General features: G+C 38.8%; 1 protein-coding gene across 1 annotated transcript in view; it reads left to right on the top strand.

Annotated features, from left to right (window-relative positions):
• ARMC3 (armadillo repeat containing 3) overlaps positions 1–27,807 on the top strand; it is a 134,834-nt gene that overhangs the window by 31,239 nt on the left and 75,788 nt on the right. The window contains exons 7-10 of the mRNA XM_069086096.1: positions 6,403–6,597; positions 11,969–12,152; positions 26,339–26,491; positions 26,683–26,788. Of these exons, the coding sequence (XP_068942197.1) occupies positions 6,403–6,597; positions 11,969–12,152; positions 26,339–26,491; positions 26,683–26,788 (638 nt within the window). The remainder of the gene's footprint in view (positions 1–6,402; positions 6,598–11,968; positions 12,153–26,338; positions 26,492–26,682; positions 26,789–27,807) is intronic.

Below are 27,807 nucleotides of genomic sequence, written 5' to 3' on the forward strand. Positions count from 1 at the left end.
GTGCTGAGATGAAGCATTCCATATTTTTTCACTTGGTTATCCCATCAGCTCCCATGTTTTCAGTATCATCTCTCTGCAGATGATTCTCAGATCTGTCTGTCCAGTGCTAATGTAGCTCATCTCCAGCTGCCTAACTGGATGTCCAAAACCTTAACTCTACTACTGCTGAGGGATTGCTGTCCTCACGGTCATCCCAGCTTGAAACCCAGGTGCCAGCCTCGACTCCTCACTCTCCCCCTCATCTCCCACATCCAGTGGGTCGTCCAGTGCTGGCGATTCTGGCTTTGAAACATCTAGGACGCCCCCTTTGCTCTTCCAACATTGCCGCCCCCCTGGGGCAGACTCTCATCACCTCTGGCTTGGGCTACTGTGATAGCCTTGCTGCTTGGTCTTCCTGCCCCAGGTCTTTCCCCACCCCATCTGTCCTCTACTCAGCGGTCCAACTGATCTTCCTGAAATGAAGATCTGGCCCTATCACACCCCACCCCCATTCAGTAAACTCCATTGACTCCTTCTCACTTCCCGGATCAAATATGACATTCTTTGACTTTTCAAGCCCTTTGTGACCTAGCCCCAGGAGTGTGCTGGAAAATATTTACTAACCTGCTTTTGCAGAGGTTTAGGGGAATGTATCCATGACACGCTTTTAAGTTTAAGCTTTTATTATTAACATTTTCTCTATCACTTTCTTAAGTCTAGACAATCAATAAAACAGTAAATCAAGACCCGATTTGGAGCATTTGTCAATTTTTGAGGTATAAATGTTTACACTGAAAATTTAACAACTAGCTCCAGTTCACCTCTGCCTGGCCCCTTCCTGTCTTTTCAGTCTTTACACCTTCCCCTCTCCTTCCACATACTGTTCTAGACTCTCCTCTTTCCTATAATCACATGACCCTCTGTCTCTGGACTCCCTGCATTTTTAAAGACACTTCTCCACACCTGGAATGCTCTCCCTCCTCATCTCTGACACCTGGCTTACCTGAATTTCTTCAAGTCTTAGCTAAAGTCCCACCTTTCTGTGAGAAGTCTTCCCAATCCTTCTTAATCTTAGAACCTTCCTCTAAAAGTACCCCTAATTTATCCAGACATATATATGTATATGTGTGTTTGTGTGTGTGTGTGTGTGTGTGTGTGTGTGTAGGTTGGTTGTTGTCCTTTGTTCTAGAAGAAGACCAAAATGACATCACTATGCTAAAGTCAAGTTTCAGTGTGTCTGACTGGTGCTGATTAGACCAATACTAGCTTGGAATGTTCTCCCACAGTTTGAGCACAAATAGTCCATGTGAACGTTTGGGATGGATTCTCCAAATCTGCACACATTTCTTTTGATCTGTTTCAATTCTGCCCTGCTCATGGAGCACAGCGCCTTCTCTGATGTGGGCACACCATGCTGGGTGGTCCTGTGCCAGTGTCTCCCATGTCACACAAATCAATTACAAAGTTCTTGAGAGTGTCCTTGTATCACTTCTTCTGACCACAATGTGAATGCTTGCCCTCTCGGAGTTATCCATCAAACAGGCTTTTTGGCAAGTGTATGTTTTGCATTTGAACAACATGGCCAGCCCATCGGAGCTGTGCTCTCTGAAGCAGAGTTAAACTGCCAAACTGCCAAGCAGTGTGTATGTATATAATATACATATTATATATAGTTGTTATTATATTATGTACTATTATAGTATATTATAGATAGTATGCATGATACTATATAATGGATATATAATATTATACTATATTACATATAGTATACTATTATACTATCTATAATACTACCATATTATATATAGTATATAATTTGCACACATATGATATATAGTAGTTTGCACATTGTCTCCCCATTGTACAGGTTTTCTGCTTTGTTTTTGTTTTCTGCCTTTGTACCCCCAATGCTTTAGCAAGTGGCTATCTCATAGTAGGCACTTAAAATCCTACTTGAATGACTATGTCCTGTAAATCTGTACTAGAGATACAACACTCTCCAAGGGAGAAGCTTGCTGACCCTCTAGATGGCCTCACTAGCTTGCTGTCTCTGAGGACAGATCCTTGTCCTCTCGTCCCTTGTATGGCTAACTTCTTGGCCTCTTATCCTTTCTCTGGACGTCTCTCTGGGAAGATTCCTACAGAAGTTCATGCATGTGCAATCACATGTATCCTAAAATAGCCCCATATAAACCTTATCAGTCTCTGTCCTCAAACCATATATTGCCCACCTTTCTATTCTCTTCTGCACTGCTACCTCCTTTCCTTCCATCCCTCTCCCACCCCCTCTTTCTCTACTCTATTTCTACTTACCTTTGGAATTTTTTCCTGTCTCTCTTTCCATTTTTCTTTTGTCCCTTTTTAAGTTCCCTTTTTTATTACCTTTTTGAACCATTTTCCCTGAGACCCTTTCTGACCCAATTGCTTTACTCTTCTCGGTTTCTCAAGGACATGGTGCCCTCTCCTTACTGACTCAAAGACTCTAGCTGCAGCTCCTCTACCTATGTCCTTGGCAGTGCCCTGTGCTCCAGATTACCCTCTTCTCTTCCCTCCCTCTCTCCAAAGCTCCCAGCCCCTCAGCATCGCTCAGTTGACTATTGCCCTCACCCCTTTTCCTTTCGATGAATGTTTACTTTCTAAGCCAATCACTAGTTGGTCAAATTTAAGGTGGTGTCTCACAGAAACTTTGGGGGAGGGACTCTTTCTTTAAATCACACTATTTAGATTGCTCCCTTATGTAAGGATGGACCTAGCAGAAGAGGGCAGATTTTGTGGCCCTTGAGTGCCCAGATGGAATAACACCAACACCCTTACTCCCAAATTCCCTCTCCCTTCCCTTCTGAAGTCGGCTCTCCTCCTTCTTTCATCAGCTCCTTATCTGAAACTTAAGGTGTTGCTTTTGTCAGAGTTTCATTCATCCATGAAGGGAAAGGCCTGCCTAAGACAGGAGTGAGCCAGGGCGTTAGTGTTCTCCCTATCATGGCTTTCATTTGGAGACTAGAATATTTATTTGCCGGCCATGGATCCTTAGAACACCTTGAAAGAACTCACTTTGGAGTATGGAAAGACCTGGGTCCCTCTGGGTGGAGTATTCAGAAGGAGCTGGGAGCAATGCCCTGTTCTGTCAAGTCCTCTACCAACTTTCTCCCAGAAATGGTTGGTTTGACTATGTAAAAGTAATATTAATTAGTAATTTATGTGAATTTCTTACCATTTGTGCTTGACAACTATATGTAACACTATAATGATTATATATAGATTAAATATATCAACTGACTGATAGAAATTTTAAGTATAATCCCAACTATGTTTACTCTTCATATTTGTTGCTAGTAAGGCATGTCCATGTATTCATAACTCATTCTCTATATCTCTACAATATAGCTCTATGGAATATCCCCTGTTGGCTCCTTTTGTTTTTCGATCTTGGGCTTTCGGCCTTTATGCCAGTCCCTGAATCTGGAATTACCCCCTCCCCGATGTCTTTTTGGTTTGTCCTTTGACAAGCAACCATTGTGTATGGATCACTTTGGATACTTTCATATGGAATGATTTCATCTTATCACCTGATTTAAAATAAACTTCTATGACTGATGGGATGAAGGAGAGAGAGATCGTAGGAAAAGACAGTGCTCCACATTTTGAGTCGTTCCAGAGTGATGGAAGCCTAAGAAAAAGAGATAGACAATTAGGGATAAGAAGAGAGCAAAGGCATAAGAGGAGAAGAGTGACTAATGCCCAAAGCTGGAAAAAACTTAATTTTTATCTCCTTTTATCATCTCAAGATAGATTGCCATGTTTCATTTCCTCTTCCCTAGCATAGTTGGACAACTTTCTATCATACAACCATAACTAGCAATCCTGACAGCTTGGGCAGGGGCCACAAAATTTGCCCCTAGGACAAGCAGCACAGAAAGTTCCCTCAAATGAACACTTTAGACAAATTTAGTTAAAGGAGCAAGGGTGGGGGGGAGAAATTATGGTTACCAGTTAATGAGGTCCAGAAAAGGAAAGAGACCCTGGGACACCATCTTGTATAGGGTATGGAGACAGAGATCCTGAGAGATACCTGCAAACACACACACACACACACACACACACACACACACACATCTTAACACTGCCTGAAGCTCACCTGTGGTGTGCTTGTAGGATGGGGAAAAAAAGTGAGCCAGCTCATGCCTTCCTATTTTAAGCTATTATTCCTGCTAATTGGGTGCTAATTTTGGATTTTCCTGCCTCATTAAGGATTATAAGTGCTGACAGAACCCTGTAAATTTGTCCTGGGACGAAACCCTAATCACCTTGCCCTAGTTATGTCTTTGCTGCCTTGTGACTTTTCCCAAAGTCTTTTTCTTTCTTCCCTGGCAAAAACTCCCAGGAAAAGGGAGCTCTGCTCAATATCCCTTTCCTAATTTCTGTCTAGTTATTACCAAGATTCCCTTATTTCTAGAAGACCCAGACACTCTCCAAAGAACTTTTCCCCATTCAGAGTCCCCAAAGAGCCTAGTTCCACTATGTTTACCAGCTACTATCCTCACTCACCCATGATAAAAGAAATTATTTTCATAACTGACATTACTAAAATTAGTTTAGTTAATAGCAGAAATCCTACAATGTCTATATATCTTTTTTAAAAAAAGGTTTTTTTTAGCATCAGTAGTGAATCAAATAATGAATATAAGCAAGATGAAGAACATTTACCTTTTATAGAGAAATTCTTGGTGTACCCAAAATGGGCTCTAGATTTAGCTATAAAAATTTCTCCTTACCCTCATATCACACCTAATAAATGTTTATGGAGTTCATTTGAATACCTAGATAATGTATTTATATGAACCCCCATATAAAAGTATATTCAGTGGTGGTGGAGCTGATCAGACCCTTTCCCCCACACTGTCTAAGGGTAGGGGAAGAAGTCATTCCTAGGTGTAGAAGGTAAAATTTCTAAGATTCTGAAGCAGCTGAATGCTCTTTGAAACCTGGTAGTTCCCTGGAACTAACAGAGGCTCTCCCTATCTCATCGTGCTTCCCCCATCTCTGCCCAAACCAATCATTCTTGGGGTAGAATTTATAAAAATATATACCCTTGTCTATAGTCTACAAGGATTCTGTCATAGTATATGTTCCACCTATCAGTGTTAGAGCTCTGACTTACTATGACACTTAGATTTACAAAATATTTTCCAAACAACCTTATTGCAAATAATATCACTCCCATTTTACAGATAAAGAAATCGAGGCACTGAGAAATTAAATTCTTGCCTATGATTGTACAGCTAGCAAATATCTGAGGCAGGATTCAGTGTTCTCTAATGCCAACATTCTATCTCTTACCCTCTGTCTCTTCTCAATTAAGAAATATGTTTAGTGGGTTGTTAACTCCTACACACAGGTATTATGGTAATTTTAGGAACGTCTTCATTTCTCAACCTATTTCCTAAATGTAACATCAAATCTATTCTTCACTGAGACCAAGAAAATGAAAAATTCTAAGGTGTTTCCATGTCATTTGGGATGATTTATTTAACCTCTGTAGTCTTCACTTTTATTTGTAAAATAAGAAGATAATGGCCCTTCTAGCTCAGATGTTACATAACTCTGTGACTATCAAAACATAAACTGTGATTCATTTTTAAGATCAAAGGGGGTTGTAATCTATAGGACATGGTTTTTCCTAGTTGAATTACATTTTAAATACCCAGACAAGATTTTACCAAGTTGAAAGGCAGCACATCGAAAATGGAAGAAAGAGTAGACTTGGTGTCAGAGGGCCTGAGTCTGTCGCTTACTCCCTCCTACAACTTTGGGGAAATCTCTTCATCTTTCAGAGGCCTCCATTTCCCCATCTATAACATGAGGGGATTGGACTCAATGGCCTCTAAGGTCCCTTTGACACCTCAGTCTATGATCTGTGAATTATAAACATTATTGAATGTCTGCTGAATGGAAAATAGGTGAAAGCAGCCAAGTGGAATCCGAAACAGACCAAGTACACTTTACACCCCACCTCCTGCAAATGACAAGGGGCTGTTCCCTTTTGCAGTGTACTGCAGTCTCATTTCCTTTTAGGTGAATGAGTCATTTTCAGCTAGAGTTTGGAAATCTTTCTTTTTTTTTTAAAAACAGATTATTTTAACTGAATTTGTCATGGAATTTGCTACACAATAAGATGCTTTAAGTAACACAAATGGTCATGTGGTCTCCTCCATCCCTGGCAAGGTAACATATTCAGGTTTTAATGAATATTTTAGTTTAATAAAATTTAATTTATATTTAAATTATAACTCATTTTAGAAGGAAAGCCAAAAGCCCCAGAATGGTCATTTTCTTGCTGTATGTTAGAAGACAAAAATATCTTCACTATTGCCTTGTGTTTCTGCGATACTTACAGCATTATTTTTTTTTTTTATTCCATGGCAGGACTTTCAGTGTCGTTTGGCAATTCAGGAATTCAATGCAATCCCTCCTATATTAGAGCTCTTGAAGTCTGAATATCCAATCATTCAATTGCTGGCTCTCAAGACTTTAGGCACTATTACCAATGATAGAGAAAGCAGAGTAATGCTGAGAGACTGCCAAGGACTGGACCAACTTCTTAAAGTTCTTGAAAATAAGGTACTTAAAAAATGTGACTACTGTGTTTAAAAAAATCACTTGTGTAAGACATTCCCCAATTTACAGTAACTAGAAGGGAAGAGGTAGTTTGGCCAAATCTAAAACGATGACTATAGAAATATTTTAAATGAAATTCTCTAATAATTATTATTTTCAAACACTAAGATAGAGACTATCTCACTAATTCGGACTATTTGGGAATAAGATGGGTTTGAATTTATGAAAAGGAAGATATCGAAGATTTTCTAAAGAAATAGTGACATTGCCTATGTATAGTAGCAGTTTGGCTGATGAAGTGTTGCCTTCCCAAGTCCTTGGGAGACTTTTCTAATAGTTAAATATAAATGATTTATAATTGACATATAAATAGTTTATCAGAAGTACTTGTAAGTTTTTGAAAATGATTTTTTTCTCTTAACATTTTAAAATATTTCTTCATCATATTGTTCATACTGTTAACACATTTTTATGAGCACACTATTTACTAAGCACTGGTAAACTGTGAATAATCAGAAATTCCCAACAAGTAAGGGTTTTACTGTATAGATAAATATTGGTATGGAACTACATAATGTATCAAACTAACATGAAAATTCCTCAATATTCACTGATGGAAGAAGCATATTAAGAATATCTTAATTTCTTGAATACTTAGGGTTTTTTTTTAAGTTAGTCATTTTGGATTTGCTTTTCCTTACTTATAAGAAAGGCCCTGAAAACAAAAAGATTTACAACTTTTTACCAAATAAGTATGCTGTGACTGAATGACCAAATATTTTAGATTTGTAACCTCTACATTAATGAGGTTTTAGTGTAATTATTTTCTCAGATAAGTGATCATTTCTATAAGTCACTAAAGTAGCCTGAAAAATGATGTTCAGGTAAACTTTTATTGAGGCACCCCTAAAAATTCCTATAGAAGTAAAACATCTTCTACATAGATTAATATAATAGGCAATGTGGCATAATAGAGAACTGCCTTAAAATGAGGAAGACCCATGTTTAAACACCATTTGTGATACATTTTCATTAGTTGTGTGACCATGGGTAAGTCACTTAAGGTAATCTGTAATCCTAGACATATTTACATTAGTAAGCATCCCCCCCAACTGATAAAATGATATATCCAGACCCCCTCCAAGGTAGTGTAATGGCTTTAGTACCTTTTTCCACAGGTGGGGCCCCAGAATAGGTCCAAATCCACTCAAAACCATAGCTCATTAATCCCTATGATATATTTACTCTGTCTCTGGTAAGCCATAGGACACAATGAAATAACATAGTAAGAAAAGCTATAGTAGAACATTTCCTCCATAGGCATGGGGCGTACTCCAACAATGGGACCACACATGAGGGCCACAGACATAAAGAACACATGCGTATCTTGCACCCCTGATGCTCTAGGATCGCTGGTATCTTTTCTGCTCTCCCCAGGCCTGCTCAGCTGACTGTTGCTCTGCTTCCCCATCTCGGCTCTCTCCCTCCCATTTCCCTTTGCTAGTAACTCCTGGGCATATCTTTCTGGGGCCATCCCCCAGCCATGGCAGCTTCAATCCGATAGAAATAAGGGCAGACCAATAGCTCTCTACTCCTAGCCACCACATTTAGCTAACAAAAGCCAGCCTAAGAGGTCTCTGGCCAAGATGTTTTTTTCTTTTCAGTCCATATGACAGAACACAAAGTCCTTTGTTACAGAAAACTAACTTAAGGTTTTCTGTTTCCACAATCTCTCTAGGTAAGCTGAGGAGGCACATTCTAATGCCTGCTATGGCCCTATGTTCCCCATGGAATTATTTTTATTATTATAAATATTATTATTCATATCTGTCAGGAACAAAGCCTAACTGCTTTGGCTCTGGATTTGGGTCAGCAAAAAATTGTGTTGTCTTCTTTCATATCTTTTACTACTAATAATATTAACTTACATTTTTATAGAACTTTGAAGGTCGGCAAAGTGCTTCTATGTATTATCTCATTTTATCCCCAACAGCTGTAGGTGAGTTGTTGAGTAAACGCTATAAAACATTTCAATGGCTCTACGATCCCATCACATTAGGGACTCTCTGTAACCATGCAGGTCAAAACTCAGGAAATGCTATCCTCATTTTGCAGGTGAGGAAACTGAGGCTTGAAGATATTAGATAATGTCAAAGGCATAATGAAAACTCGGGTCTCTCCTGCTTCAAAGCACAGTACTTTTTTCTAATACAACTCACTACCTTTCTGTGTAGTGCTTTGGAGTTTATAAAATGTTTTCATGTGAGTGATTTCATTTGTTATTTATAACAATCCTGTGAAGTAGATAGAGGGTGGGAGGGAACTAACATTTGTTATGTGTTTTACAAATGTTTTCAAACAATGAATAATCTTAGTTAAGTAGCATGATATAAAATAAATTCATATAAATCTTCAGCATTTCTATATATTACCAACAAAACCCTGCAAGAAGAGATAGTAAGAGATACCCTATTTAAAATGACCATAGACAATATAAAATACCTTGGAGTATACCTGCCAAGACAAACCAGGAGCTGCATGAACATAGTTATAAAACACTTTTTATACAAATAAAGTCAGATTTAAATAATTGGAGAAATATTAATTGTTCATGGGTGGATAGAGCCAATATAAATAAAATGATAATTCTACCTAAACTAATCTATTTATTCAATACTATCCCAATCAAATTATCCAAAATATTATCTCATTGAGTTAGAAAAATGATAAAATTCATTTGGAAGAAAAGTCAAGAATATCCAAGGAATTAATAAAAAAATGTAATGGAAGGAAGTTTGACAGTGCCAGATGGTAACTATATCATAAGGCAGTCATTACCAAAACTATCTGTTACTGGCTAAGAAATAGAAAGGTGCTGGGGCAGCGAGGTGGCACAGTGAATAGAGTACCAGCCCTGGAGTCAGAAGGACCTGAGTTCAAATGTGGCCTCAGACACTTAACACTTACTAGCTGTGTGACCTTGGGCAAGTCACTTAACCCCAATTGCCCTGCCTTCACCCCTCCAAAAGGAAAAAAAAGGGAAGAAATAGAAAGGTGGATCAGTGGAACAGAGTAGACATACAATATACAGTAGTAAATGATTACAGTAATCTTGTATTTGATAAATATAAAGATTTAAGCTTTTGGGATAAGAATTTACTATTTGGTAAAAATTACTGGTGAAACTGGAAAGCAATCTGGCAGAAATTAGGTGTAGACCAATATCTTACACCAAGATGAAGTCAAAATGGATACATGATCTAGATACAAAGGGAAATATCATAAGTAAATTAGAACCTGGAATATAATACCTACCAGATTTATAAAGAGAAGAAGAATTTATGAAAAAGTAAGAGATAGTTTGGTGAGATATAAAATGGATAATCTTGATTACACTAAATTAAAAAGGGCTTGTCTAAATAAAACCAATGTAGCCAAGATTAGAAGGAAGGCAGAAAATGGCGGGGGGGGGGGGATTTTATAGTTTCTTGGATAAAGAGTCTCATATCTCAAGTATATAGAGAACTCTGTCAGATTTATAAGAATGAGTCATTCCCCAGTTGATAAATGGTCAAAAGATATGAATAGGCAGTTTTGGGAAGAAGAAATCAAAGCTATATGTAATCGTGCAAACTATTGGAAATGAGCAATTTTGCTTTTAAGATTTACTTAGCAGTTTTTAAAAATTTAGTGAATTAAACATCAATCTAGTAATCAGAAATTGTTTTATTTAAGATCAGGAGGGAAGAGCATATTTTAGAAAGGGGTTCTCATTTCAGAAAAGAATCACCATTGATTGTAATGTTTGTCTTTTGGCTAATAATTTATAACTAATGCCTTTCTTTTATCTTCATTTTATATTTGATAATATTTCATACTCTTTATGATGAAGCATACTATACATTTATAAGATTTATACTGTCTTCTTGCCGTTGTTAATTTGAAACATAACTTGGAAAGTTGTTTGTTTGTTTTTTTAATTTAGCCTTAAAATTCTAGATGGAGAAGCAGCATGATCTAGTGGTTGGAAGACAACAGAGAGAATCAGTAATTATAATTCTGCCTGTGCAGTTCGCATATCACATAATACCAGTTAAATCACCTTACTTTATCATTTGTCTGAGGCTGTGAATATGTTATGCTGACCAAAGAAGTGGAGGCATAAAAAATCATTTTTCTATGTCATGTCTGAAATACCAAACATTGATTTTTCTATATGCCTTTAGTTGTTTCATTGCCCAATTTTATATCATTCCAAGTCTGCTCTTACTGCAGCTTCTAAGCTTCAGAAAGGCACACAATATAAATATACATTTCTTTTCAGAAATTAAAATTATTGTTGTTTGGTCTGGACTCACTTTTTTCACCACTGTGGGCAATTCAGAGTGAGGAAATCCCTCCTACTGGTGCAGATACATAACTGTTGACAACTGTAATCTTAAAATGTTGAGTTGGGCCCTGAGAAATTAAATGATAATTTAACCCCTAACAAGGGGTTTTTGTTGTTGTTGTCTTTTTGGAAGGGGGAAAGCAGGGCAATTGGGGAGATTAAATGATATTTAAATGCCAGGGGTCACAGAGCCACTGTGTGTCAGGCACATAACTTGAAACTGAGTGGTCTTAACTCTGAGGTTGGCTCTCTGCCCACTATACCAGGCCACCTTATCTCATAGAGATTACATAGACATATCTCATAGACATTACAAATATTGCTCTAACAATAATAATTTTTAAAAATCCTTATGACTATTTACACATACTATGTCTGTTAGTATAAATTTCAGGGAGGTTGGCTTTACAGTCAAGCCCTGCCTCTGACACTTACTGGCAGTATTCACCCAGGAATAAGTCATTCCACCTTCACATGCTGCAGCTAATGATCGATCTAAAGCCGCACATTTAAGAAGAGTTACTGATCTGCCTGCTCCCTATAAACGGGGCCAGATAATGCCTTACAGGCAATTCATAATTTCTAGGAAGTTTACAAGATCTTATTTTAGTCATTTCTCAGATGAAACTGTAGAGACCTGGCATCTTGTCAAAGCCCCTGTATCCTGGCTAGGTCTTCGACATTGCCATTACAGTTGTGGTAGGCGGGCACTAGGCTAAGAATAAATGGAAGGAGAAAGAAATTAAGCTGGAGCCAGGGGTGGGGAACCTGTGGCCCCGAGGCCACATGTGGCCCTGTAGGCCTCAAGTCCTAGACTTCTGTCAAAGGGCACCTTGAGAAACTAAAAGACCTGGAGGCCACAGGTTCCCACCCCTTTCTTTCTCTGCAACGACACATTTACACAATGATTTTAGTCCCCCTTTCCATGAAAGATTGAACAAAATAAAATAAACAGACTTAAATCTGGTTTGTTTTTATTGTTAGGAATTTAACGATCTGCACATAGAAGCCCTTGCTGTGTTAGCCAATTGTCTTGAGGATGTAGACACCATGCAGCAGATTCAGCAGGCAGGGGGTCTAAAGAAACTCATGGCATTTGCCGAAAATACCACGTTCCCTGAGATCCAGAAGAATGCAACTAAAGCCATCGCTAGAGCAGCTTATGACCGTACGTATAATTTTAAAAGCAAAATATACATATTTCCTTTGACATTTAAATTTTGCTTAATGGGCTCAGTATTGCAATCTCTTTCTATTTTCAAATAGTAACCAGACGCCTGTACAAGTAGCTAATCCTTTCACTTAAGGCTGCACGAGGTCTGTCAAGCCAGGTAGCAAAGAGTTTCCTTTGTCAGGGCATAAGACAATAGGATAGCCTACAGATTAATAACCACCAGCGTAATTCAGTCATGTTCCTATCTTTTTATAATTACTCTTTCTCTACAGGGATTTTTTTTTACTCTCTCTTATTTGCTGTGGATTTCAGGATTATACAGAATATGTGCATTATTTGTGATCCTGAAAGCTCCTGTTTAAATAAGTCTGTGCTAGGAATGGTATCTATACAGTAATTTTTCAAGTTGTAATCTAAAGTCTAGTAGTGCCATGTAACAGGATATGAAAAATTCTATATTCATAACTATACATAATAAGGTTTTCATTTCAGTGATGAGTTCTGCTAACATAAATCTGCAAAACTGGAGGGGTTTGTTTGTGTCAACAGAACCAAAGATGAAATTGCAGTTTTAATTTATATCTATTGGGGAGTATTTTATTTAACACAATGTGTGATATAAGTTTTTTTCTCCTTCTGTATCACTCCTCTTTCCAAGAATGACAGCTTGACTATTTTAGGTGAGTTACATTCTAAACATATATAACAAAGGAAACATTTCCTTCTTAATCTACACTAGAGACCTTCTTTGCAACTCTTGCCCTAGTTCAACAAGCAGAATTTCACTGACAGAAATTATACCTGTAGAAGGTATGAAGAATTACACTGAGAAGGCTAGACCCAAAGAAAGAATTGGAAATCAACAATAACAACAACAAATCATTTGTAGGGTACATTAAGGTTTGCAAAGTACTTTCCAGTCAAACTGGTCTTCTATTCTCTCCTCACACTTGGTAGTTTGTCTCCAAACAACCTTGCAAGGTCGATAGTATGTGTTATCTCCATTTTATGGATCAGAAAACTGAGGTTAAGTAATTTGCCCCTGAACACCCAGGGAGCAATTGTCTGAGGTGGGGTTAGAATTCATGCCTTCTGCCTTATTTTCAGTGCACCATGCTGCTTCTCAAGTTAAGGTTTTCTTTTTATGGTAAAAATTCGTTTATCTTTAGTCTACATAGAGCGTGGCGTAATGGAAAGAACACTGGTTTTAGAGCCAAAAAAAACCTGTGTTAGAGTAATGACCTTGACACTGGGTTAAATTGGTTTCTTTATTTTTTTCTAAGGCATTTTCAATATAGACTAGAGATGTTTCACATAGTGGATAGAGGCAAGAGGCCCTGGGTTCAACTCCGGCCTCTGACACATCCTGGCTATGTGACTCTGGACAAGTTACTTACAAGACTTTAGAATGAGTCAACCTGTATTAATAGAGGAAGATTCTTCATTGGGACGGGGTTGAGGAAGTCCTTTGTGTCATTCAGATCACAGGACCAGTCCCTCTCCCCATAGATTTAGTATTAAGTATAACTAACCGAGACATCTTTTTAGCAATAGTTAGTTAATACGTGTGGGCCCAGAGCTACTCAAATTCAACACAAAACAAACCAGAGAGATCTAGGATCTCTGATGCCCTCTCCTGTTTTATAGTATATTTCTTTTTGCCTTCCATGCTTTTTGGCATGATAAATATGCCAATTTGGCAAAAACATACCACTTATCTCCACCTTTCTATTGCCTCCATGTTTTTGCTAGAAATTTGGAAAAAATTCATGACATCATCAATGTCATCCGTGCCTTCACCTCCCCAAATGCCCACCTCTCTCACCCCACATTGGGTGTCTCTTCTTCCTTCTATCTCCAGCATAAAAGAAGGCACTGAACAAGTCAGGCTCTCTTTTTAGTGACCATTGTGCCTTATGATCATTGTTTGCCTCCTTCTCTAGGATACTGATTACCTGAACACAACCTTGCTTTGTCCCTTGACTGTGCCCCCTATAGGCCATGCAAGGACATATCAGTCAGCTAACAGAAGGGGTATGTAAAAAAAAACAAACTCCAGTGGGACCACATAGAGTCCAGATGAACAGTGCAGAGGCCATGTGGTCAGTGTGAGTGAAGTCTTGGCAATGACTGCTGAAAGCATATTCAGGATGATGGCATACCAAGGACTTCCTACTTGTTCTGAAAACACCTGGGCCTGGAACACCGTGTGACAGCCTGTTCTGTTTAGATCCCTGCTTCCAAGGCCCCCCAAAATGGTACAGCCCAAACCACATGAAGGGAAATATGAGCCAGGTTAATGATACCAGTTTAACATAATGGATACAGTAACATATTTGGAGTTGTGGAGGCCTGGGTTCAAATCCTCTGTCCTTCCTTGTTGAATGATCATAGACAAGTAATTTAATTTTTCTAATCTGTAAGATGGACATAATACTAGTAGTACCTCTAAGTTGCACATGCCTCATCCTTTTGTGAAGGCCACAACAAATTTTAAAATGCTACTTAAATGGCAATGATGATGATGATGATTAAAGGCATGTGGGGGGACATTTAGATACCTACAGTAGGGTTCCAGAGACTTTTCAAAATATTCTAGAGTATGTGATGGCTGCCCTTGTCCACCCAACATTAACCATCGCACTTGTGGTCACGGTCTCTGAGATGCATTCAGATCTAAAGGAGCTTCAGAACTATCATTTACAGCTTCTGTCCTATCTGTGTGTGCTTGGACCCACCCTAGTGGGTGACTGTGGAATTGATAACTGAGATGACATCTGAACATCTGATAAAAGGAATTTCTTCAGCTATATAGTGTGTTTAAATATATGCTACAGGACAATGTATTGGAGCTTCAGGGGAGTGCCTGTTAGCCATGAGAAATTCCTTAGAGCTATCGACCAGTATTAGTTATAGCACTCGGAAGTCACTAAAAGAATTTCACCAATTATGGAGACCAAACCCAAATGAATCCTTAATCTCTTCCATTTGGATTTTCCCTCTGGGAATCACGACCCAACCATTCCTGTCCATGTCCATATCCTCCCATATGTTCATCACAGGAGGTCTATTCCACAATGATGAGAGCCTCCCTTTGATTTAACTGGACATTTTAATGATATCAGTGGAGCTAATAGCCTGTCAATACAATACATTGCCCCTTACTCTTGACAAATGAACAGCCCATCTTTTTTTCCCTACGTTTCCCAGATGACATCTTTTATTCCATTTCATCAAAATTCCTTATTATGTGGTAAATCTGCCCCCATTCATTATGTACCCCTCCATTGCCCACAGTATGATACTCATTTTAAATTCCTCCTGTGCTATAGTGGGCCGTGATGTGGAGTGCTGGTAACAGATATTAGTATTAATAGTATGGGCCTTTGTTTGGGTTCATGAAAGGAGCCTTGGAACTTCCTGAATCCAGCCTCCTCTTCCCCTTCTGATCAATTCTGGGTCTAATTTGCTGTCCATTTTAACTGTCCATCCCGGTTATATGTCCTGATGGATGAACTCTGAGGGGTTAGACATTCATGGCCATTGTTTTCTCTTGGGTAGATGGTCAGACCAAACTGAATAATTATGGATCTTTTCTAAGAGTCACTGCCATGTTTCAAGGCTTGATGCAACCACCACAGTCATCCACTAACAGGAATAAATGGAGGCCTTCAGCATGCATAAGAAATTCCTCTTCAGCTTAAGGCTCTGCTCTGTGGAAGCCAGACAACCCTGTCTTGGGCCATTAACCAAAGCCTCCGACTATGAACAAAGCATACAGACTCACAGAAAAGGAAGGTACGGGTGGCATGAAATAGGAGAAGGATCATTAGATCTGGAGTAGAATGCTTCGGGTTCAAATCTTGCCATTGCTACTGTCAGTCACAGTTTTTTGTGCACCCCCTCCACTCATCTCCCTCCCCAAAGGTGCCACAGGAATCAGCCTTCCAAAAAAACTGGGAATAATTCAGAAAATTTCCAACAATTCAGCCACAGTCATTCAGTATGAAGTAAAATTTGACAAATTTATCACTGGCATTTTGCTGGTGTAATCACTGAGGGAGGAAGGGGAGTGCTTAGGGCCCAGCTCTCAATATGATCCTTATTTTTGTTGTCCCTCAGACCAAAGCTGAATGTGCAGACAGAGCTTATTAGCGTCTTACTTGCTTTGGCACACCAGCAAAGGCTTCACATGCCCTTTCCTACACATTCCTTTTTCAGTCCCAATATATCCCTTCCCCTACTTCCTAGAACCTCCTTTTTGCCAAGCTTTGTTAGTCTTCTCACTTTCAGGTGTAATTCCTCCTCTGTCCCCTTCCTCAGGGCTGAGAAGTGTGGATTTGCTTTTTTCCCCCTCCTTCCTAACCTTATTTTGCACAGCAGTGACCTATTCCTCCAGTGACTTTAGAACTAGGATCCAGTATTTATGAAACAATCACTGGTCTAGAGAAGGGGGCACTGTCCAGAAACCTCATCAAGGTAAGGTAGGATAGCCTACAACACTGGGCCAGTGTCCTACATCTCCACATCAGAAATATAGACCCATGCTGAGGGATTTGAAGCCTCGATCTGTAGGAGCTGTTTCCATTGCAGCTTTTTTCCCCTTTAAAATTTTCTTCTGGGGTGGCCAGGTAGCACAGCGAGTAAGAGCACTGGCTCCAGTGTTGAGACCTGGAGATCGAATCCTGGGCTCAGACACTTAGCACCCACCCAGAAACACCTGGCCGTGTAACCTTGAGCAAGTTACTTAACCCCAATTGCTTAGGGGCGGCCAGGTGACTCAGCGAGTAAGAGCACTGGCTCCAGTGTTGGGATGACCTGGATCAAATCCGGGCTCAGATACTCAGCACCACACCCAAAAATAACTGGCTGTGTAACCTTGAGCAAGTTACTTAACCCCTATTGCTTTAAAAAAAAATTTCTTCTTTTAAATGTGAATTTAACAATCATTAACAAACATTGCAATATAAAGAACAAGTAAGAGCACTGAGTAAGAAACTATCACATAATTCGATTTTTAAAACAAATATGTAACTATTAAAGTTTAAAGTATAGTTACAGAATTGTTCTATTTGTATTTCCTTCTATACTTTTTTCTGATTTAAAAACATGTTTTATTGATGCTTTTTTATGTCTACCATTCCTTACTAACTTATCATCACCACTATTACCCTTATAACAAATATGTATAGAAAAACAAACAATATCACCAGAGTGGCCATGTTTACATTGCATTTCTCATTCTACATTGCTAGGCCATCACCTCTCTCAACCACGGGCCATGTCCTACCCTAAAGTGCCAGCACTTGGATATTGTCTTCTAATTCTGCGACCATATCCATCAGACACACCAGGTTATCTGTCTGTCTTTTAGGATCAGGTTTCCCAGCTAAATGATCCAACCTGTGCTTCAGAATACCTTTTAAGAATGCCATTTTCCAGCCCCAAATAGCTTTTACATGCCTGAATTCATTCCAGTATTCTAGCTGAGGTCTTCTTTCCTGCCTGATGCTCATTATTGGTATGGGAGCTTTCAGTGTCCTATGAGAATAACCAAACATCTCACAAAATTCTAGTTGTGCTCCTCAATCAAAGGCACCAATCAGTCAAACAAGCATTTAAGTAACTGTTGTGTGCTAGGTACCAGTTTCCCCTTTCAAGTCCTGTTCCTGACCTTTTGCAATTCAAAATTGTGCCTCTACTGCACTCTCATCCTGAAGTCCCTCAGCATCTGGGACTGACTCACCCTGGAACATCCAGCCACCTCTGTATCCTCCTGACCGTGGAACATCTGTTCACAAGACCTACCTCCACTTCTCACATTGGTGAATTCTTCTGGGAGCCTCCATTTTCTGAAGTAGCCCAAGACAGTCTGCCTTCAGGGCCTCCTGTCCCTACTCCAGACTTCTTGGATTTTAACATTATGCCCCTATACCAGGCATCTTCGTTCCCTGCCTCCCCATCCCTTTTTAGGCCTCTTTTGCACATTGTCTTCCCCTATTAGAATGGAAGCACCTTGGGGGCAGGAACTATTTTTTTTCTTTTTACTTGTATTTTTATCCCCTGCACTTAATATAGTGCCTGGAATTTTATAATTACTCAGTAAATGTTTGCTTGCTTCCTAGATCCTGGGGACAGAGAGGGTACAAAGACAGAGTTGAGGGGCGGCCAGGTAGCACAGTGAGTAAGAGCATTGGCTCCAGTGTCAGGATGACCTGCGTATTGAATCCGGGCTCAGACACTTAGCACCCACCCAGAAACACCTGGCCGTGTAACCTTAAGCAAGTTACTTAACCCCAATTGCTTAGGGGTGGCCAGGTGGCTCAGCGAGTAAGAGCACCAGCTCCAGTGTCAGGATGACCTGGGGATCAAATTCGGGCTCAGATACTTAGCACCACACCCAGAAATAACTGGCTGTGTAACCTTGAGCAAGTTACTTAACCCCAATTGCTTAAAAAACAAAACAAAACACAAAGACAGAGTTGAAAGTGTCCCTACATTTCAGAAACATACAATCTTATGAGTGAGATAACATATATGAAAACAGGTACATATAAAACACAGACAAAGTACATACAAGGGAACTGTGGAGAAGAAGGAAGTAGCAACTGAAGGGATTAAGAAATAGCCCAAGCAGATCGACTTGCCTGAGCTGAGCCTTGAAGGAGGGTGAGCATTCCAGGAATGGGAGATCTCCATTGCAAAGCCACAGAGAGTTAAGATAACATGTCCTGTGGGAGTAATGGCAGCAAGGAGACCAGTACAGAGTATGTGGAGGGGAAAAATGTGTTAGAAAACTGGAAAGGTAGGATGGGTGAGGTTGTCAGGAGTTGTTAATGCCCAACAGAAGTTTCTTTTTGATCCTGAAGGTGCACCGTAGGGTACCAGTGGAGTCTCCTGAGTAAGCTCTGCACTTGAGGAAAATTGTCACTCAATCTAACGTAAGCCCACCTACCCTGTCTATAATCCACATAGGCATGCTTAGTTTAAAAAATGTGGAGCTGAATTCTAAGTGGCAAGTGTCACTGTCCCCCAACACTAATGCCACATTCTGCTTTGCCTGAAAACAAGGTTGGGGAGTATGATCGTTGGTTCTCAGAGAGCCACCAGGATTGGAGAAGCAGACCAAATGACTTGCAATGAGTGATTTCATTGGTCCCATAGTGACAGGAGGGAGAATGGTGGCATCAGGGTAGAGTTTAAGGGAACACAACTCTGGGAGCTTCACACTGGAAGGGCGGAAATAATGGAGACCAAGACCAATGTGGAGAAATTCTTCTTCTCCTCTGGCTCTTACAAGTCCCTGCTGCTCAATTGTGTGAGTGACCTTTTTGATGGACCCCAATAATAGGTGCCCACACTTTTATCAAGTGCCTGGCTCTAGTGATGTATCTACACATAGCACCCTCAGCTCTTACTGCCCCGAGGCACTGCTCTGAATGAGCCAGGCTTTTTAGTGATCTTTATCAGTGCAGTAAACACATGAGATGCATGTTTCCACAAAGACCCATGTCTTACAAAGGCCTGTGCCAACAAGTCTCCAAAGAAGTGGGAGGATTACCCAACATTATCCTTCCTGAACCTCTGTGAGGGATGCCTAATCTCCCTTATCCCAGTCTTCATCTCTAGTCTTCTAATCTTCCTATAGTCACGTTCAAAGCTGGAAGCCAACAACAAGTGCTATCCAGGAAACAGAAAAATGGGGTGGGATGGGCTGGAGATGGCAGAAAGCCTCTGCCATCTGTACTGTGGAATCAGAGGTCCCAACCTTCTTGTTTCATGCCTTTCTTGTTTGACTAATTGTTACTCTATGCCTTTGTAGACCTTGGACTCTGCTTGCCTTCTAGAAATATGCATATGCCTGTGTTGAAAGAGCCCTAGGACTCTGGTCTCAGTCTTCCTATGTCCACCTGATCTTCCCTCTATTAAGTGAACATTCACCCCCCTGTCTTCCTTTTCCATCACTTTAGCTAAACTCTAGTTTCCCTGCTGTGCCTTCTAATTTATCTCCCTAAGATCATTAGGTGGCTCAATGGATAAAGAACTGGGCCAAAAGGCAGGAAGACCTGAGTTCAAATCTCATCTCAGATACTTTACAGGCTGTGTGAACCTGGACAAGTCACTTAACCTCTGCCTTAGATCCTTCAACTAAGGGTTATTGTGAGGATCAAATAAAACATTCATAAAGACTGTGTCTGGCACATAGTAAGCATATAATAAATGCTTCCTGCCTTCCCTCTCTCTCTGCCTTCCTTCCTTCCTTCCTTCCTTCCTTCCTTCCTTCCTTCCTTCCTTCCTTCCTTCCTTCCTTCCTTCCTTCCTTCCTCCATTCCTCCCTTCCTCCCACTCCCCTCCTTCCCTTCCTCCCTCCCCTTCCTCCATTTCCCCTTCCTTCCTCCCTTCCTTCTTTCCTTCCTTTCCTTCTTTTCCCCCTCTCTTAATTTGTCCTTCACTCAGCTGCCAAATAGATATTCCTGAAGCACAGACCTGCCCATATTAAAAAAATTTCAGTGTTTTCTGTTGCCTCCAGGATAAAATACAAACTCCTCAGTTTGGCATTTAAAACCCTTAAAATATTTCTTCTTCAATGGATGCCCACTAGGCCTCCAATGCATTCCTCAGTTCTAGAACTGTTTTTTTTTTTTGCAAAGCTCAGCTCAAATGCCACCCTCTGCATGAGCCCTTTCCTGATCCCTTCAGAAACTAGCACTCTCCCTCCACAGATGTGCCATCTATCTGCAGCTATTACTTTGTACTTATTTATAGATGTGTACTTTGTTCTCCCCTCCCTAAACTCCCCAGATAAACCACGTGAAGTCAGGGGCAACTTCATTCTTGTCTCTGCATTCCTGGCACCAGCACAGTGCCCACCACACAGTAGGCATTTAATAAATGCTTGATGATTGAGTCCTATCCCTCACAAGTCCTAATATGACAAACTCAAAAGTCAAAATGTAAAACAAAATCACATCTGAAAAATGTCAGTAATTAATAGTACCAGAAATACGAAAACATTTACCTTCTTTTGTATGTAGATCCCTGTCTTGAACCCTAGAAAATGCCAAGTACATAGATCTTGGCAGACCCTGTCCCTAAGAGGCAACTGGGTGATGTGTGGGATTGGGGAGGGGGGCTAGAGCATTGGACGTGGAGTCAAGAACACTTAGTTCATAATATCATTTCAGACACTTTCGAGCTGTATGACCCTGACCGAGTCACTCCACTTCTCCCAGGTCCAGTTTCCTTATCTATCGGTAAAATGGGGGAAATTTACCATGCCTTCTTTTGTTCTTGTTGTGGTTGAATCGTTTTGCAATCAAGTCCGACTCTTCATGACCCCATCTGGGGTTTTCTTGGCAAAGATTCTGCAGTGGTTTGCCATTTCCTCCTCTAGTTCCTTTGACACACGAGGAAACGGAGGCAAACAGGGTTAAGTGACTTTCCTAGGGTCACACAGCTAGTAAGTTTCTGAGGTCAGATTTGAGTTCAGGAAGACGACTCTTCCTGTCTCCAGGCCCAGCGCTTTATCCCACTGTGCCACCTGACTGCCCTTCTGCATCTACTGCATAGGGTAATTGTGAAGATCAAATGCAATTACATAAAATGCCATATAAATGCACGACATGCCCTCGTTACAAAATACCAACGAATAGCAAATCTTTGGAAGGAGTTTCCACACTGGGGATTCCCCATGTGGATGAAATCACAACTCCTGCTCCCTCCTCATCCCCAGTGCCAAGAAGCAGACGTGAAACGTTTTTTAAATAGCAGCTATAAAACAGGAAATTCAACTAAGGTGAGTGAAAAAGTTACATATCCTCACCATGTGCAAAACGAAGATTGCTAAGCCTTTGACCTTACACCGGGAGGATGAAAGAGTCCGTTACACTGCTCCCAGCTAGGCTTATGGGCTCACATTAACTTGGCATTAGGGATGAAGGTGACACGATATCAGCTCCTTAGAACGGGAACAAAAATTAGTACAAACAAGAGTTTCTGTGATGACAAAATTTCAGGGTTTTTTTTTTTTTAGTAGCACTAAAAAACACTGTTTTAAGGTTCATTACTGTACTAACAGCTTACCTCACATATGCATCTTCACTGTTTCTGTAATTAAAATGTAAATGCTTCTCTTGGTGTAGGAATTCAACGAAGTACTAAGCTAATATGGGTTTTTTTTTTTCATCTCTAAAATCTGTTATAACCACACAGCAGTCTGCACTTTTGAGGTTTGGTGAACACAGCTGGATTTTTAGAACATTCCCAGCAGGGTTGGGAAACTAATTACCTGCGATATTGATTTAAATGATTTTTTTTTACCTCTCCAATAATTATAGATGTACTGTTTTGGGGGTGTAACAGTTACCTACTATAAAGCCAGTTTCCTAAATGAGTTCTATTGACAATGGATGTTAAGGTGCCATTTTTGAAAAAGTGACATTGCTAGATGTCTATTTAGAAAGCTGGATAAAGATATGTCATTCAGTACTTTGTGAAGATCAAATATTGTGGTTAGATGGAATCTTTCTAATGCTGTGTTTTAGGGGTGAATATATTAAAGATTCAAATGTTTAAATATGGATTTAAAAAATTTAACATATTTATTGACAGGTTGAGTTCAGTTTTTAAATTGAGAGGTTAAAAGATTAAAAGGATAGAATGAGGAGGCACAGTTCATTAATTAGTGGCTTGAATTTCCTAAACAGAAGAAGACTATACTGGCCATCTTATGCCTACTCTTTCTAGGTCAGTATGTTCAGATGAGTGAAGGGTCAAAGATATTAACTGTCTGTTAAAAAGATGACTGTTGTTGCATGTGAATAGCTAATCACTGTAAAAGGAAAGAAAGCATTTAGTAACCAAAAATAATATTTAGTTGCCAATAATTTCAGAAAAAAATCTTAAATAGTACTTTTGACTTATAATGAAATGAATACCTTTTTAAAATTAAATTTATTTCTTCATGTAATTCTTATCATGAATTGTTAAGATTTTTTTAATCTGAAAGATCAATCTTTTATATAGTAGTTTATTATTAAACATAATTAGCTATCCTTCCCTTATGATATAAATTTATTTTATTAGAAGATAATTTATGAAGCATCTAAACCCATGACCAAACTTTACAAAGAATAATTAACTAAATTGGTAAGAAACAGACCAACTGTGAACTCTGTTACTTGTCAAACCAGTCTCCTGTACCTCTCTAGGGCATTTAAAGCATAATATGCTCAACAATTTTTTGCCCAACACATGCTTTTGATAAAATGGGAATTAAAAGACTTAGAATTAGCTGCAAATGATAAAAATAGTTATTGTGACATTTGATAATTTTCTACTTCAAGTTGATAGAATTATTTTACCATGTTTATTTACTAATTTTATTTTTATTTTTGATAAATCCAATTGAATCCAAAGGCAAAGATAGAAAAAGGAAAGTACCTGGTGTTTAGGGGAAAACATATTTTGTTTTTCATTCTGGTTTTCTGTAACTAGGTTAGAAGATTATGAAATACCCATATTCTCTCTCTTCATATATATATGTGTAGATATACATATACATACATATGTATGTATGTATGTATATGTATATATGTATGTATATACATACTCCTTGGTGGAAAACTATTTTTATTCTTTATATTTGTATCCCTAGCATCTAATATGGAAAATAGCACATAGTAAGCTGTAACAACAATAACCCTAGCATACCCAGGATGGCTGCTAGCATGTTTTTTGATCTGCCTTTCTAAAGGAAAGCAACTCAAAAGGGGCCAACAATCTTACTTTAATCAAACATATATATCATTTACTTATTTCAGGGGGAAAAGTCAGCACCCTGAATTTCAGAGGAAATACAAACAGAAGTTAGAAGCAGAAACAATAGCATAAAAAACAACAGACAGGGCTTCTAACCAAATAACCAAATAACATTTACATCACAGATCAACAGACCATCTAACCATTACATACATAAATAGTTAACAGAGAGAGAAGCACCAACATCTGGGTTTTCAAAATGGAGGCGGGGGGGCCCTCCTTAACAGCTACCCAGAGTCTCATCTGGCTATATCACTCGAACACTCTTCCCATGAGTAAACCCCAAAGCAAAATGCTAACCTCAGAGTATATATACACTTTTTCAGGGTCAGAGGTCACCATAACCCTTGTGACCCACTGTCTAATTACAAAGTAAAAAAAGGTGTGGGCCTCTCTGAGAAGCAAGCTTCCCCTAATCAAGCTTCTCTTGTTGGGCTCCACATGAGGCCTATTAATGAGTGGGGAAGGTCTTCAACTCCCATTAACATTACATAGACCTCTAATAAATGCTTGTTAATATGTATGTATATATATACTATATGTATGTTATATATAGTATATAATATATACTGTATATTATGTATGTATGTATAATGTATATATAGTATATATACATACAGGCCTTTTATTTTTATCCAACTAAAGCTATGGTTTATGAATGCTTTCATTGTTCTTTCATGTTCATTGTTCTTAATTCCCACTTATCATTATAAATAATGATTTCAGGCTCTGTCTTCCACTAACTTCCTCTTCTTACCTGATTTGAACATGACCCTGGGATCTCCAAAGTCAGGGCAGTAGAATATTTGATCTGGTAGGGTTCACCAAACTGGAAAAGCCTTAGAGCATGAACTATATTTCAGTGGTCTAAGGTCCAGCCTAGCTGAGTCCAAAGAGACCAATCACTCAGGTTAAATATAGATTGATGAATTATTATACCATAATAAGCAATGAAAACCATCTACTAATGCATATATTAATTGTGGGAGTGCCCAAACTGAGAAATAAGTGGTCTGTGAGTTATATGTGTATATAAAAATAAAAGACCAATTATGTCATGTTAAGTTGTATTAAAACCCTCACCATCCAATATATTTTTTAGGTTGGTCTGATCTTTTGCTGCTTTCTCAGAATGAATGTAAATAACAATTCTTTCTGTTTTGGCCAGAAACCCTGAGGGTCTTCCCCTGTCAGATCATTTTTTTTTTAAAGGGGCCATTCTTTGCCTCATTTTTATTAAGTCTTAATCACTGAATGGGTGCTGCCTCAGTCAGACTGAGACCTGTTAAAGACCTTAGATTGAAAAGGCCAGTATCCCCTACTGTATCCCCAGCCATCTCCAGTTGTCCTAATCAATATCTGGCCACTGGACTAGATGACTCTGGAGGAGAAGGTGAGGCTGTTGACTTTGTACGGCTCCCTCACTTAAATCCAAATCATTTGCATGTCATGGCATTACTTCTCTGATGTCATGGTCATCCTCAAGAACCAAGGACAAACAGCAACAGTAATCAAGAATTAGCATGGTATAATGAATAGGACTGATCTTGAAATCAGAAGACCTGGGTTCAAAAAGGCCTGCCTCTGATAAATATTGTGTGACTCTGGGCAAGTCATTTAACCTCTTGGTGCCCCGTACAATTCTCTGAAAGCATGTATTACAGACAGTATTGTTGTATTCTCATCAATAGCTGGAGGAGATGGGGAGAGACTTTCCTTACCAGGAATTTCCTAAATTGATGAAACCATAGATCTGAACTCCCCTCCTTGTCCCCAAATGTCCTTTAAATAACCATCAAGTTGTTGAGGGTGGACTCCCGTTAACTCACACCTGATCAAAGGAATTTATTGTTAAGTTTTCAGTGTGAGAGTATACACCCTTGAAAATTGGCCTAAGGCACAAATCAGAGCTTGATTTGTTTTGTTGATTGTTTACGCTTTAGAAAGGAAAGGAGAAAATATCATTGATGTAGATTAATATGAAAATGTGTCATGCATAGTTTTTTTCAGAGAGCCAGTTTTTTGTTTTTGTTTTTTATCATTGACTATTATCCCTCTGATTGGCAGTCTATAATTGGTGGCTTGCTAGCCTCTTTATTAAAGGATAATTTCCATGATGACATTAGAAAAGATTATATCCTCTAACACTATGAAGCGTGAATAATAAGTTCATTGGCTTAAAGGGCTAAATAGGTAAAAATTCTCTATTTTTTAGTCTTTTGTCACTAAAGTTGAAAGTAACATTTTCACATTCTTGAAGAACTCATTTTGGTGATGGTGCTTATTTTCCCATTAATGGCTTGCTCCTTGCTCCCTTGTAGCAGTTTTTAAAAAGTAATTTTATTTTTATTTATAAAAAGCTGAAAATAGAAAAATCCTGCATGAACAAGAGGTGGAGAAATGTCTCATCACCCTTTTGGGAGCTGAAAATGATGGAACAAAAGTTGCAGCTGCCGAGGTGATTTCAGCAATGTCTGAGAATTTGGCCAGCAAAGAGTTTTTCAATACTCAAGGTAATATGAAATATAGTATTAAACGCCGATACTGGTGTGGTTGCTTTCAGTCGTTTCCGACTCTTTGTGACCTGTTTTGGGGGGTTTGCTGGCAACGATGCTGGAGGGGCTAGCTGTTTCCTTCTCCAGGGTATTTTCCTCTCATGTCTTATAATTTACTTAGTCACATTTTTTAATCTCTATTTTTAAAGGGATCCCACAGATAGTCCAGTTGCTAAGAAGTGAAAATGATGACATTAAAGAAGCAGCCTCTCTGGCGCTGGCTAATCTGACAACAGGGAATCAAGTCAATGCAAAGTAAGCCTCGAGATCCCGTGCCCTTATTTGTCACTTGACTGTCTGGCCCTGCAGGTCGTCCCAATGACCATCTTTTCATTTCAAAGTCATTTTCTCAATCTTCCCAGGTGGTCTGTTGTAACCCAGGCCCTCCAGATCACTTATAAAAGCATAATGAGTCATTAAAAAAATTTCTGGTGACACTGAAAAATCCCTATTTTCTGGTTTGGTGAATTTGTGAAGACCATTTTATTCAAGAAACATGGTAAATGCCAGTCAAAGTACAAATAAAAATGAAGATTTTTAAAAAAATAATTCTCAAAAACTAGAAAGAAATCAAGATGTTAACAGAACTTCCTAGAGATAAATGCCAGTGACAATTGTAAGAATCAGTATCTGGATACCAGGATTGTTCTATAAAACATTATATAAGTTATTTTCAGGAAATTCTTTAAGAATATAATAATTTATCTTTTTGGCACCAGAATCAGAAATTTTTTTACTAAAATATTTCTTTGGTGATAGTTACTAAAATGAATGTTTTTAACTTAGAAAAAATGTCCCTCAAACATATACCATCTCTCTTTTTCTTATTCACTTTTTTCTTCTCTTTTCCTGATTTTTTGTCTTTCCATTTCTCCTAGACAAATTTTGTAATAGCTAAATGGAATAACAAAATTTAATGTGGCAAAAATACATACCATTAAAGAAAAATAACAGTCCCACTAATAATCTTTGACATGTTTAGTAATTTCTCAAATTAATATTCATCATTATTTTGCAAGGGCATGCAAAACTTCCCAGAATACCATATCATAGTAATTAGTTGTATTAAAAGAACAAATTTACTAAAAGTTCAAGATTATCACATTGGTGCAGTTGTGTACCAAAAGTACTAAAACATTATCTAGCTTTTCTAAAGGATCTGGAATAAACAATCTGATGTGATAAAAGCTGTCCTGGATTTTATCTTTACAATGATTTAAAGAAATTCATAGAAAACTGGCCATGGGCTAATTCTTGAAATAACCATTTTCCTT

Source organism: Petaurus breviceps, unplaced genomic scaffold (assembly GCF_028583685.1).
Source record: "Petaurus breviceps papuanus isolate PSGF00001 unplaced genomic scaffold, PetGlider_PUasm1.0 178, whole genome shotgun sequence".
NCBI classification, from domain to species: domain Eukaryota; kingdom Metazoa; phylum Chordata; class Mammalia; order Diprotodontia; family Petauridae; genus Petaurus; species Petaurus breviceps.